General features: G+C 43.5%; 1 protein-coding gene across 3 annotated transcripts in view; it reads left to right on the forward strand.

Moving 5' to 3' along the window:
• The window catches only part of EYA2 (EYA transcriptional coactivator and phosphatase 2), a 297,682-nt gene that overhangs the window by 170,555 nt on the left and 112,838 nt on the right, over nucleotides 1-14,289 (forward strand). For all 3 annotated transcript variants that reach the window (XM_003904648.2, XM_021920974.2, XM_009215985.4), the window contains 2 exons: nucleotides 10,014-10,081; nucleotides 12,062-12,239. In XM_003904648.2, coding sequence (XP_003904697.1) covers nucleotides 10,014-10,081; nucleotides 12,062-12,239 — 246 coding nt within the window. The remainder of the gene's footprint in view (nucleotides 1-10,013; nucleotides 10,082-12,061; nucleotides 12,240-14,289) is intronic.

Below are 14,289 nucleotides of genomic sequence, written 5' to 3' on the forward strand. Positions count from 1 at the left end.
GGAGGTCGCCCTGGTATTGCAGGCAGGCGCTGGCTCTTTTGTGCAGTTATCTCCAGTTGTTGGGGAACCAGGAAGGCAGGGCATCAGCCTCCGGGATCAGTACAGAAAACATGTTCACCTCCCAAGATACACGTAGCTGCTCTCCTGGCAGCTGTAATAAAGGAGGATGGGTCTTTCGAACTGAAAATATTTTGAAGATCCCAAATCTCGCGCAGATTCCAAGCAGCTCTGGCACACGAGCCGTTTTGTGATCTCAGATCTCAGGGGTTCGTGTTGCATGGCAGGGCCGGGCCCAGCTTGTCTTCCCTCCATCCAGAAGAGCCTTCTGCAGTGAATCTCAGCAGCCTGGTTAACGCTGAGTCACAATATTGCCAATAAAAGGAAAGAAAAATATGGAAAGGGGGTATGCAGTTGGTGCCAAAGGGAGAGGGAATTCTTCCCTCAACTCCGGCGTGGGGCTGAAGACATCTTTGAAACTCAAATAGAGTCTCTTCTCTTGGGCCTCAAGGTGCGGGGTGCCCAGGAGTGTGGCAGAAGGGGTTGGGGGTGGTCTGATCTTTCTGGGCCTCTCTGTGCCCTTCCTTTTGCTGCCAAAGCCTGGGAGACAAGCCCTGGGGACAGTGTGGGGAGGTAGTGGGAGCAGCAGTTTTGTTTTTTAAATTAAGGTAAAATTCCCATAACATAGAATTAACCAACCATTTTAAAGTGTACAGTTCAGTGACGTTTAGTGCATTCACAATGTTGTGCAGCCACCACCTCCAATTCCAACACATTTTCATCACCCCAAAAGGAAACCCCATAACCTTTAAGCTGTCATTTCTAATACTCCATCCCCCGACCCTGGCAATCACAAACCTACTTTTTTGTCCCTGTAGGTTATCTTATTCTGGATACTTTATATGAATACAAATCCTTCAGTATGTGGCCTTGTATGTCTGGCTTATTTTATTTGGCATAATGTTTTTTGGGTTTATATGTGTGTGTGTGTGTGTGTGTGTGTGTGTGTGTGTGTGTGTGTGTTGAGACAGTGAGGCCGGAGAATATGGTCTGGAGGCAGAGAACCTAAGGCCAATTCGTGCTGACTTCCTAGAACTGAATCAAAAGGAAAACCCCACCTCTGCACACCCAAGTAACAAAAGAATCAGAGGCTACTCCCTTTGCAACTCCCTGCCCCTTTTCCGCTGTGTTGCAGATGAAAAGGAGAAAGTACCTCTGATTGTGGGCCAAGTCTTCATTTGCATAGGGTATAACTTTGTAATTTTATTTCAGCCTCTGGTCCTTCCTTGCAACCAATCAGACTAGCCATGGGCCAAGTCTTCATTTACATAAGGTGTAACCAGATAACCAATGGGAAACCTCTAGAGGGTATTTAAACCCCAGGAAATTCTGTAACCGGGACTCCTGAGCTGCTGCCACTCTGTGGAGTGTAATTTGGTTTCAATATATCTGTGCTTTCATTGCTTCATCCTTTCATTGCTTTTTTGTGCATTTCGTCCAATCCTTTGTTCAAAATGTCGAGAACCTGGGCAACTAATAGTCAAGACCCTCCACCAGTAACAACAGGATCTGTGTATTTTTAGTAGAGATGGAATTTCAACATGTTACCCAGGCTGAGAACTGGGCTCAAGTGATCCACCCTCCTCAGGCTTCCAAAGTGCTGGGATTATAGGTGTGAGCCACCATGCCCAGCCTCATTTGGCGTGTTTTCAAAGGTCATCCATGCTTTATGTAGCATGTATCAGTATTTCATTCCTCTTTATGATGGAATAATATTCCATTGTATGGCTGAACCACATTTTGTTTATCCGTTCAGCCATCAATGGACACTTGGGTCATTTCCACCTTTCAGCCACTGTGAGTAGTGCTCCTATGAACTTTTGCATCCAAGTTTTTGCTTAAATACTTGTTTTCAATTATTTTGAGTATAAACCCAGAGGTATAACTGCTGAGTCATGTGGTAATTTTGCATGTACCTTTTTGAGGAATCATCCAATGTTTTCCACAGTTTTTTATGCACCGTTTTACATTCTGCCAGCATGTATGAGTGTTCCATTTCTCCACATCCTCACCAACACTTTTTTTCTTTTTCTTTTTCTATTTTTATGATGGCCAACCTAGCGAGTGTGAAGGAGCAGCAGCTTTCAGCTCAGACACTCGTGTTGTGTCATGGGACCTTTCGCATTCTGAGTTTCTGTAAACTGAGGGACAATACCCACCTTAGAGAGTAGACAGCAGTGTCACACAGGTCAGCAGTGTCACACAGGTCACTGTACATAGCATCCCCAGCACAGCGTCCAACATGAGAGGTGCTGTTCACTGGGGCGCTGTTCTACTCTGTTCTCAGGCTGCTAGTAAAGACATACCTGAGATTGGGTCATTTATAAAGGAAAGAGGTTTAATTGACTCACAGTTCCACATGGCTGGGGAGGCCTCACAATCATGGTAGAAGGCAGAGGAGGAGCAAAGTCACGTCTTACATGGTGGCAGGCAAGAGAGTGTGTGCCGGGGAACTCTCCTTTATAAAACCATCAGATCTCATGAGACTTATTATCACGAGAACAGCATGGGAAAGATCTGCTCGCATGACTCAATTACCTCCCACCAGGTCCCTCCTATGACATGTGGGAATTATGGGAGCTACAATTCAAGATGAGATTTGGGTGGGGACACAGCCAAACTATATCAGGTACCAAGGCCACCTCCAGGCACCCTGTTACCCAGTGCTTCTCATTCTCACTGTCATGAAGGACAAGGGCTTCTTCCCTCGTTTAGCATAAAATAAAATAAAAACGAATCACCAGAGTATGTATTCTCAGTGGGGGAAATATCATCCCAAAAGGGGAAAAAGTGGTCCCTGGGAGTGGAGCAAAAACATGTTCACATACAGTCCTGAAACAGATATAAAGTCTAACTATAATAAGAAAATTTCATGGGAGGTGGGGCAATTAGGGGAGGGAAAAAAAACTGTAAAAGAACCCTGGAGAAGGGTGGCAATAATGAAAAAGAGGTTGAGAAACAATGAAGTTTAAAACAATTTAAATTTGTTTAATTTTTATTTTATAATTTTTAATAAATTAAAAGCCTGATTTTTTATTATTAGATTTAACAGGCATAAAGTACTGTATTAAATTGCTCTGGAGGTTTCAATTTCTCTATTTACCTCAGTGACTTTCAATTTCTTTATCTCAGACTGGTAATAAACACAGTGGCTTTCAATTTCTCTATTTATCTCATCAAAGACTAGTAATAAACGGTTTGTGAGCAGGCACCAGTCTGCAGTCCACACCTCAGCAGTGCTGTGCAGAAGCATCACTGTGTCTTCATCTGTCAGGAATTATCTCACTTCCTTATGTATCTGTTCATTTGATTGTTGTCTGTCTCTCTTACCTGAATGTCAGCGTCAACACCATATCTAAAACAGTGCCTGCCACATGGTGATATTTGGTACATTACTATGAAATGAATTGTTGAATGCCTGAGGGAATTAATGAGCAAATGAATGAATGAATGAATGAATGAATATCCACTTAAAAATTGTTTTGCTGGCTGGGCATGGTGACTTACACCTGTAATCCAAGCACTTAGGGAGGCCAAGGTGGGCAGATTGCTTGAGCCCAGGAGTTCAACACCAGCTTGGGTAACATGGCAAAACCCCATCTCTACAAAAAGTTAGCCAGATGTGGTGGCATGCACCTGTAGTCTCAGCTACTCAGGAGGCTAAGGTAGAGGGTCATCAGAGCCTGGGAGGTCAAGACTGCAGTGAGCCGTGATCATGCCACTGCACTCCAGCCTAGGCAACAGAGTGAGACCTTGTCTCAAAAAATGATAATAATAACAATGATTTTACTGAGTCAGGCACTGGAGGCTACTTTTACTTAAAACCCAAGAAAACCAATCAACCAAAAATGGTAGCAGTTCTCTGCCTTTGACAGAGACTCAAAATAGCAATGTCTTCAACAAGAAAGAAGGGTATTTCTCTCTCACCTAAAAGTCCTAACTAATGTGGCTGTTCTAGTCTGCAAATATGATGGGGGTCCAAGCTCCTTATGTCTTGTTGCTCAGCTGCATGATCCAAGATGGCCCCATTCCGTGGAGAAAGAGAAGCCACCCCTGCCCTTCAAAATTTACTCCTATCCCCTTGCCTAGACCTCATCATGTGGCCACATTTAGCCATAGGGAAGCTGGGAATTGTAGTTTTTATTCTAATCAGCCATGTGCCCAGCTTAGAAACAGATTCTATTAATATGAGAGAGAAGGGGTGAATCAATATTAGGGGACCCTCCAGGAGACCTGCCACCATCACCTTAAGAGGATGTTTTTTTCATCTCATCCTTGCCTTCCCTCACTGGGCATTGTATCAGCCAGAAGGAAGAAAGAGGTCAGTGTTTCACATTCCAGCACAAAGCCAGGTCTGTTTGTCAAAAGCCTCCAGAGACCACATCTTGTGGCACAAGACTTCTGGGGCCACATGCCCCCTTCTTCCTGGGTCCTCTCTGGCACAGGATGGATTTCTCACTGCAGGTACTCTCTGGCTGCCCTCATGTTGTAGTTTGTTCAGCTGTCCATTCTTCAGCTGACCCTGGGTCACAAAATGAAAATAAACAAGAGACTATTTTGGAGAAGGCATGCCAAGGGACAAGACGATGGCCTGTTTGTTTCGAAACCTGCCCTGAGTCATCATTCAGAAGGCTGATGCAAAAGAAAAGAGAAATCAAAAGAGAAAACACTGCAGCCAGGAGTCTTTTGAAACAGGTGGCTTCCTAAGCCTTTGCAAGTAGGGTCACCATGGTAACCAGAACCAGACAGATGACCTGAATGGAATAGACTGACCTAGACCTTCTGCTAAATGTGTCTAGGCAGGACATTGAGGACAGAGTGGGATTCCCAGCCTGAAGTTTAAGATGTGCTATAGTCAACAAAAATTTAATTATACATTTTCAGATAACTAGAAGAGTATAATTGGATTGTTTATAACATGAAGGATAAATGCTTGAGGTGATGGATACCCCATTTACCCTGATGTGATTATTACACATTGCATGTCTCTATCAAAATAGCGCATGTAACCCATAAATATATATACCTACTATGTACCCACAAAAATTAAAAATGTTTAAATTTTTAAAAAGTTTTAATGTAACAAATGAACCAAATTGTATATTGAGCCACTGGCACAACCACATAGAGAGGAACTATCTTAAGTGACTTTATTTACACATATTTTTATTCTTTTCCTTTTTCTTTCTTCCTTCCTGATGTTCCCAGCTTTTTTATCCTTTCCTTTCTATGAGAAGAATTTCCTGTACCCATTCTTTCTGGGTAGAGCCGCTGTGACAAATTCTCTTGGTTTTCCTTCATTTGAGAATGTGTTGATTTTCCCTTCATTCCTGAAGGATGTTGTGTCTGGATATAGCATTCTGAGTTGATGTTTCTTTTCCTTAAGCCCTTGAAAAATGTTGTACCATTTTCTTCTGGCCTCCATGGTTCCTGATGAGAAATCTGCTGTCATTCCTATTCTTTCTCCCTTATTCTGACACATTTTGTTTGATTAATAAATGAATGAATAAAAGAATTAATCTGAATTCCACAGCCTACCAGCTCTATGACTTGGGAAGAGCTCCATTCCTAAGCCTCAGTTTCTCTGTATAGAACATAGGATTGGCAATTACATACCTTCCTCTCAGGATTGATGTGAGGATTAAGTGCAGTTGTATACAAAGTGAAGTGCCTAATACAGTGCTTGGTGCATAAAGCACTCAATAATCTCAGTGGAATGAATAAATGAATGCATGCATGAATTAATGAACTAATTAATGACCTCGGTGTCTTTGTGTAGAGAAGTCATGTGCTGCCATGGAAAGGCCCTGAGCTGGGAAGCAGGAGACAGGCTCAAGGCCTTCTCTGCTGCCAAGACCAAAGTACAGGAACAGCGCTGTTTGCATTCCCTCTTTGTGCCTCAGTCTCCCCATTTGGACCATAAAGAATTTGTCATGGACTATTGGTTCTCAATTCTCAGTGTGCACTAGAATCTCCCAGAAAGGTTTGTTGTTGTTGTTGTTGTTGTTTTCATATACTGATGCCTGGCCCAACTCCAGACTAACTCAAATCAGACTCTCTGTGGGAAGGGCCCTCAGACTGTTTTTTGTTTTGTTTTGTTTTGTTTCAAGTTCTTTGGGAGATTCTGATGCAGAGCAAGAGTTGAGATCCTATGGTCCTGATGGATCCATCATCTTGGATAATTGTAGAGGTGTTGTGGTTCGTTTATTGTCCTCTTATCTTCTCCTACCTTACCCCTGGGAAGTAAGTTTCCTGGAGTCCATTGTGCTTATTTCAGCCACTTTATAAAAAGTAGCCTTGGACTCTAAAAGCTTCTTGTTTGATGTAGGTCACCGCTCATTTGAGTAGCCATTTGTTTTCTAACCAGCAACTAATGTGAATGTTTAGAGATGTGCCTGGAGTTGTGCCAGTCGCTGCTTTCAAACCTCTGACAGCAGTCCATGCCCCTTCAGCAGATGCAAACCACCTTCCAGGCTTCCAGGTCCTGAAGCATCCAGCCCCAACTTTCTCATCTGACCTCATCTCATAAAAGAAGTCCATTGATTCAGTCCAATTGCTACCAAAATCCCAGATGGCATTTGGTAGAAACTGACATGCAAAGTAACTAAAAGCCAAAACAACCTTGAAAAAGAACAAAGTTGGAGAACTTATACTACCTGATTTCAAAACTCACCATAAGCCAGGCGCAGTGGCTCATGCCTGTAATCCCAACACTTTGGGAGGCTGAGGCAGGCGGATCACCTGAGGTCAGGAGTTGAAGACAGCCTGGCCAACGTGGGAAAACCCCATCTCTACTAAAAATACAATTAGCTGGGCGTAGTGGTGGGCACCTGTAATCCCAGCTACTTGGGTGGCTGAGGCAGGACAATCACTTGAACCCAGGAGGTAGAGGTTGCCGTGAGCCGAGATGGCGCCACTGCACTCTAGCCTGGGTGAGAAGAGCAAGATTCTGTTTCAAAAAAAAAAAAAAAAAAATTCACCATAAAGCTTCAGTAATAAGGGTAGGATGGAATTGGTATTGGATAGATAAATCAGTGAAACAGAATAAAGTCCAGTTATGGTCTTTAAGTCTCATTTATGGTCAGTTTATCTTTGGCAATGGTGCCAAGTAATTCAGTGGGGGAGGAAATGAATACCCCCCTCTCCATGATGTGTTTATTTCATATTTCATCCCTGTATCAAAACATCTCATGTACCCCAGAAATATATACACCTACTGTCTACCCACAAAAATTTTAAAAAATAATAGAATAATTCAGTGGGGGAAAGGATAGACTTTTTATAGTGGTCCTAGAACAACTTGTGTGTGTGTGTATGCACATATATATATGAAAAGATGAATTTAAGCCCTTATTCCACACTATACACAAAGATTAACTTAAATTGGATCATAGACTGAAATATAAGAACTAATACTATGAAATTTCTAGAAGAAAACACAAGAGCAGATCTTTGTGACCTTGAGTTAGGCAACAAAAGCAAAATCCATCAAAGAAAAGAATCTTTTGCTCTTCAAAAGACACCATTAAGAAAAAGACAAGCCACAAACTGGGAGATAATATTCACAAATCATGTATCTGATCAAGGACTTGTGTCCAAAGTATATAAAGAACTCTTATAACAGTAATAAGAGGGCAAACCTAATTTTTTTTTTTTTTTTTTGAAATGGAGTCTCGCTCTGTTGCCCAGGCTGGAGTGCTGTGGCGAGATCTCTGCTCACTGCAAGCTCCACATCCCGGGTTCACGCCATTCTCCTGCCTCAGCCTCCCAGGTAGCTGGGACTACAGGCGCCCGCCAACACACCCGGCTAATTTTTTGTATTTTTAGTAGAGACGGGGTTTCACCGTGTTAGCCAGGATGGTCTCCATCTCCTGACCTTGTGATCCACCCGCCTCGGCCTCCCAAAGTGCTGGGATTACAGGCATGAGCTACCACGCCTGGCCCTAATTTTTTAAAAAGATTTGACTAGGATTTGATGGGAAAAAGATTTGAGTAGATATTTCATCCAAAAGATATGTGAATAGCTAAAAAGCACATGAAAAATGCCCAACACCATTAGTCATGTCACTGGAGAAATGTACTTAAAACCACAGTGAGATACAACCACATACTTACTAGAGTGGCTGTAATCAAGAAGACTGAAGTGACCAAGTGCCGAAGAATCTAGAACTCTTGTGCATTACCAGTCAGAGTGTAAAATGGCACAGCCACTTTGGAAAACAGTTTGGCCATTTCTTTTAAAAGGTAAACATAAGCTTACACACAACTCCATAATTCTACTCTTAGGGATTTACCCAAGAGAAATGAAAATATATATCCATACAAAGACTTGTATGTGAATGCTTATATTGCATTATCCATAATGGCCCAATATTGGATGTTGCACATCTATGCCATTGTGCATTGTTGTTTGATGGGTACATAGTTCCAATTTTACAAGATGCAAAATGTTCTGAACATGAATGATGATGATGAGTAGCCCATAATGTGGATGTAGTTAATGCCACTGAACTGTACACTTTAAAATGGTGAAGATGGTAAATTTTATGTTGTATATATACCACAATTTTTTAAACAAATACTTTTTGTTTTTATTTACTGTTTTCTAGAGACAGGGTCTTGCCCTGATGTGCAGGCTGGAGTGCAGTGGTGAGACTGTAGTTTACTGCAGCCTCAAACTCCTAGGTTCAAGCAATCCCCCCACCTCAGCCTCCCAAGTAGCTGGAACTACAGGCATGCACCACCACATCTGGCAATTTTGTTTTATTTATTTATTTATTTATTTTTTCCAAGATGGAGTCTTGCTCTGTTACCCAGAGCTGGAGTGCAATGGCACAATCTCAGCTCACTGCAACCTCTGCCTCCCGAGTTCAAGCAGTTCTCCTGCCTCAGCCTCCTGAGTAGCTGGGATTACAGGCGCCCACCACCATGCCTGGCTAATTTTTGTATTTTTAGTAGAGACAGAATTTCACCATGTTGGCCAGGTTGGTCTTGAACTCCTGACCTCCTGATCCTCCCACCTCGGCCTCTCAAAGTGCTGGGATTACAGACGTGAGCCCCTGTGCCCAGCCAATTTTTTAAATTTTTTGTAGAGACAACATCTCACTATGTTGACCAGACTATTAGAGAGGCCATAATCAAGAAGATTGAAACTACCATGTGCTGGAGAATCTAGAACTCTCATGCATTCCTAGTGAGAATGCAAATGGCACAGCCACTTTGGAAAACAGTTTGGCCATTTCTTTAAAAAGTGAAACACTTAAATGACCAAATTCCTGGGCTCAAGCGATCCTCCCACCTCAGCCTCCCAAAGCATTGGAATTACAGAGCAATTTGAGGCCACCACACACCTGGCCTCAAATTTTTTAAAAACATAATTATTAAGGACCAGGATCCGGGTAGTGGGCACTATCTCACTTATTTCTCACCACAGCCCTTTGAAAAGGACACCATTTATTTTCCTCATCTATCCAGGAAACTGAGGTTCAGAGAAATTTAGTAACCAAAGTCACAGGTTCCATCGCAGACTGTCAGATCTCAAAGACCCCACCTGTCCGTGGCACCCTCCTCCTACATGTTCCTCTCCGACTGTAAGAAACCTAATCTGGCTCTTGGGTCTGGGCCACCAACATGCCAGTTGGACAGAGAAAGACTCAGAGACTTAGGGACCACGTGAGCCACAATGACAGTCTCATCAGCAAGCACTTGGAAGCACCCAGGAGGCCGTGGTGATGCTGGTGGCAGGCATTGCCAGAGGATTAGTGTCAACAAGTATTACCCGGGTTGCTTTGGGAAGGCTGCTGTGAGGCATTACTACTGGGAACCAGAGCTTCTGCCCAGCTGTCACCCTTGAAGCCACATGGAGGGAGGTTCATGAAAACTGCTTTAAAAAAAAAAAAAAGGAAGAAAGAAAGAAAAGAAACCTAACCTATTACCCCTGTTCCTCCTTCCTACAGGCACGACAGGGTTCTATCAAGGAGGAAATGGACTGAGCAACGCAGCCGGATTTGGGAGTGTGCACCAGGTAGACGGCTCCCTCCCGATTCTTTCCTTAGTTCTTTCTGGAAATATTCCCTTTACATCAAGGCACCCAGAGAGCCCATGACACACACAATCCCCATTGGGAACCTGCCTCTTATTCCCTGGGTTTGGAGACTGCAGGAGCTAGATTGTGCAAAAGGCCGCTGGAAGGACACAGCATACAGGCAGATACGTAGGAATTGTTAGAAGATTCCTGAGATGTCATGGAGATCTACAAGTATGTTCCATCTTGACCTGGGCCCAAGACACCCATTGACTGTTGAATCTGGTATATATCAATACAAATGGGTGGGTCTTTCACCAGACCATGGGCTTCTCAAGGGGGACCGTATGTCTTGCTCACCTCTGCATCCCCAGTGGTGAGAGCCCAGCGCACAATGGGGGCTTTATAAATACTTGTTAAATCAAGCAAAGTCAACTCTATGTAGGTGAATGTTGGCTACTACTTTGATTCTCTTGGTGTCACTTACAAAGTGAATTAAGAATTCACATCAGCTAAAGGTGTGCAGTAACTCTGCTGTGTATACACCTTCCATGTAAACCTAAAATTATTTCAAAACCAAAGGTTCACTTGCTTTCAGGCTACCATTAAAACAGAACCACCCTGGGGTAGATGGGCTTTAGGAATATTTAACATATTTAGGTCTGAGGACCACACAATTTCTTTCCAGTGAGAATCTAGATAATTTAAAACTTAGCAAATGTAAAAATTGTTTCATGTATTTTTGCATTATTTCTAATGTACTATGTACATAGATAAAATACTTGTAAATAAAACAGTACTTTTTAAGATGTGGTTCCTAACCCTCCATTTCATCATTAAATCTGTGTTTTTCAAAAACACTGACCGCCCCTGCCCCACCCCCAGGAACTCTGACTCCTAGCTCTGGGGCGGAGCCCAGGAAACAGAACATTCTGTGAGTTCCATGCAGAGTTGAGATGCACTGGTTTGGTGATAGTGGAGCAGGATATTTGAAACAATGACTGTTGGAGAATTGGAATCCCTGGTCTGCTTAAACAAAGCTTGATCAAAGGTGATTGGCAGCTATTGAATTGATCTCCATGACTCCCTCATAGAATATTCCAGACCCCTAATGCTGTGCAGGTGCTGCTGTATTTGTACCTCCTCCCCATATATTTGCACCTCCTCCCCATGAACATAAAATGTCACCTCGTCTCCTGGGTTTGTGTGTGTGTCGTGTGGGTATGGGTGTGGTCTTCTCGGTTTGTGTGTGTGTCATGCGGGGGGTGGGTGTGTGTGTGGTCTTAATTGTTAATGCATTTGTTTATTAATTTAACCAGTAGTATTTGTTGAGTTACTACATATACCAGGCAGTTTCAGGTGCAGAGGATACAACAGTGACCAGGATAGGTGCCGTCAGGGCCACGTCTATATCCCTTAGGGTGGCCTGCGGACCTCCAGGTGCCAGCATCTGCATGCCTGGGCCCGAGGGGCTTTTCTAGAACCAGTGCATGGGGCAGGCAGGAAGTGCCTGGGAATTAAAGCCCCCTGGGAGCAGCTCTCAAAGACAGACCGACAAGTTGATGTATAAACCACTCCACTCCCTTGACCTGTGGGAGAGGCAGTTCTGAGATGTGGATTTTAGACCATCTCAGCTTTTCCTCATAGGGCTCATCTCTGGTCACCACCACAGAAGCACCTGTGCAGGCTGCTGTCCCGCATCTGCTGTCTCACTTCCCCACTCCCCTGCTGGTGTCTTCTTCACCTTCCAAACAGTCACCTTGCACTGGAATCCTTGCCCCAGGATCTGCTTCTGGGAAACCAAAATGAAGACAGTTCCTGCCCACAGAGAGCTTTTATTCGAATGGATTCTAATGTTTGTTTCTGATGGCACAGAAGTTTTAGGAAACCGTTTTGATCTGACAGCGGCCAGGCTGACCAACGACCCGAGCCCAGAAAGGCTTCCTCACACATGTTCTTGGTTTGTTTTTCTCTTCCCAGGACTATCCTTCCTACCCTGGCTTCCCCCAGAGCCAGTACCCCCAGTATTACGGCTCATCCTACAACCCTCCCTACGTCCCGGCCAGCAGCATCTGCCCTTCGCCCCTGTCCACGTCCACCTACGTCCTCCAGGAGGCATCTCACAACGTCCCCAACCAGAGTTCCGAGTCACTTGCCGGTAGGTGCAGGCACTGGTGGGGCCATTCATGGTTGTGGCCTGAGAGCTTCTATGAAGGAGGGACCCAGACATGGGTCCTGGTTGTAACAAACAGGTTACTCAAGGGTCATTCATGGATGTGGCCTGACAGCTTCTATGAAGGAGGGACCCGGATATGGGTCCTGGTTGTAACAAACAGGTTACTCAAGGGTCATTCATGGATGTGGCCTGACAGCTTCTATGAGGGAAGGACCCGGATATGGGTCCCGGTTGTAACAAACAGGCTACCCAAGGGCTAAATCCATCTCTCAGACATGTTTTGTTGGCCTGTTTGTGCGTGTGTTTAATTGCATTTGTGTTTAAAAGTCAGAAAATTTTATTAATACCTAAAAATTCTATTTTCTGGCTTCTTTTGAAAGAAGATCTGGCCATAGTAGCCACATTCCCAAGGAACATCACTTGGTTAAAACTAAGTGTGTCTGCTCTTTTTAGAAAGGACACACCCAATTCCACATCTAGCCAGCTTACCCCATGTTCATTACTGCCTGACCCATGTAGGCCTTGGAGTTGATGAGCCCGGTAGTATTTATAATATTACTGGCCAGGTGCAGTGGCTCACACATGTAATCCCAGCACTTTGGGAGGCAGAGGTGGGTGGATCACCTGAGGTAAGGAGTTCGAGACCAGCCTGACCAACATGGTAAAACCCTGTCTCTACTAAAAATACAAAAATTAGCCTGAGTGGTGGCAGACACCTATAATCCCAGCTATTAGGGAGGCTGAGGTAGGAGAATCACTTGAACCTGGGAGGCAGAGGTTGCAGTGAGCCAAGATTCGCACCATTGCACTCCAGCTTGGGCAACAAGAGTGAAACTCCATCTCAAAAAATTAAATAAATAATAAAATATTACCCATCTGGTTCGTGCTAAGCATATACCTGTGTGATCTTCTCTAATCACTGACTTATATATTTATTCAGCAAATATTTGTTAAGCACCTGCTGCATTTCAGGCCCTCCCTTTAGTTTGGGAAATAAAGTGCAATGTAGAGTTAAGCTTTGCAGACAGGAATCGAATAATCATACAAATACCTCGTTAAAAACTGTGATAAGGAGAGGCATAATCCTCACAAAAACAGGTTGATATTATCCCCACCCTTTTTCTAGATAAGAACAATGCAGATGAGAATGATAAGGAGCTTGCTAGTCATTGGCGGAGCTGGGATCCAAACCCCAGTTTGTTGGCCTCCATAACCAGCACTCCTGCTATGCACTGGCCGTACACAGCCAGGAATAGGTTATCTAAAACTCATTTGAGAACAGAAGGGCAGAGGCCTTCAAATATTGATTCTTTGTCTAAGAGGGGTTCAAGTATAGCAACTCAGGGTCCTCAAGAATTACAGAATCCTTCAAAACATCCTGAAGCATGTTCATTTTTTTTTCTTTCAACTTTTATTTTAGGTTCGGGGGTACACATGCAGGTTTGTTACATGGGCAAATTGCATGTCACGGAGGTTTAGTGTACAGATAATTCTGTCATCCAGGTAATCAGCATAGTACCCACTAGGTAGTTTTCCAGTCCTCACCTTCCTTCCATCCTCCACCCTCAAGTAGGTCCTTGGGTCTATTGTTCCCTTCTTTGTATCCGTGTGTACTCAATATTTAGCTCCCACTTATAAGTAAAAACATGTGGTATTTGGTTTTCTGTTCCTGTATTCATTCACTTAGGATAATGATCTCCAGCCCTATCCATGTTGCTTCAAAGGACATGATCTTATTTTTTATGGCTGCGTAGTATTCCATGGTTTATATATATCACATTTTCTTTATCCAGTTCACCATTGATGGGCATCTAGGTTGATTCCATGTCTTTGCTATTGTGAATAGTGCTGCAATGAACATATACATTCATGTGTCTTTATGGTAGAAAAATTTATATTCCTTTGGATATATACCCAGTAGTGGGATTGCTGGGTCAAATGGTAGTTTCATTTTAAGTTCCTTGAGAAATCTTCAGGCTGCTTTCCACAGTGGCTGAACTAATTTACATTCCCATGAACAATGTATAAGCAT

Source organism: Papio anubis, chromosome 16 (assembly GCF_008728515.1).
Source record: "Papio anubis isolate 15944 chromosome 16, Panubis1.0, whole genome shotgun sequence".
Taxonomy (NCBI): domain Eukaryota; kingdom Metazoa; phylum Chordata; class Mammalia; order Primates; family Cercopithecidae; genus Papio; species Papio anubis.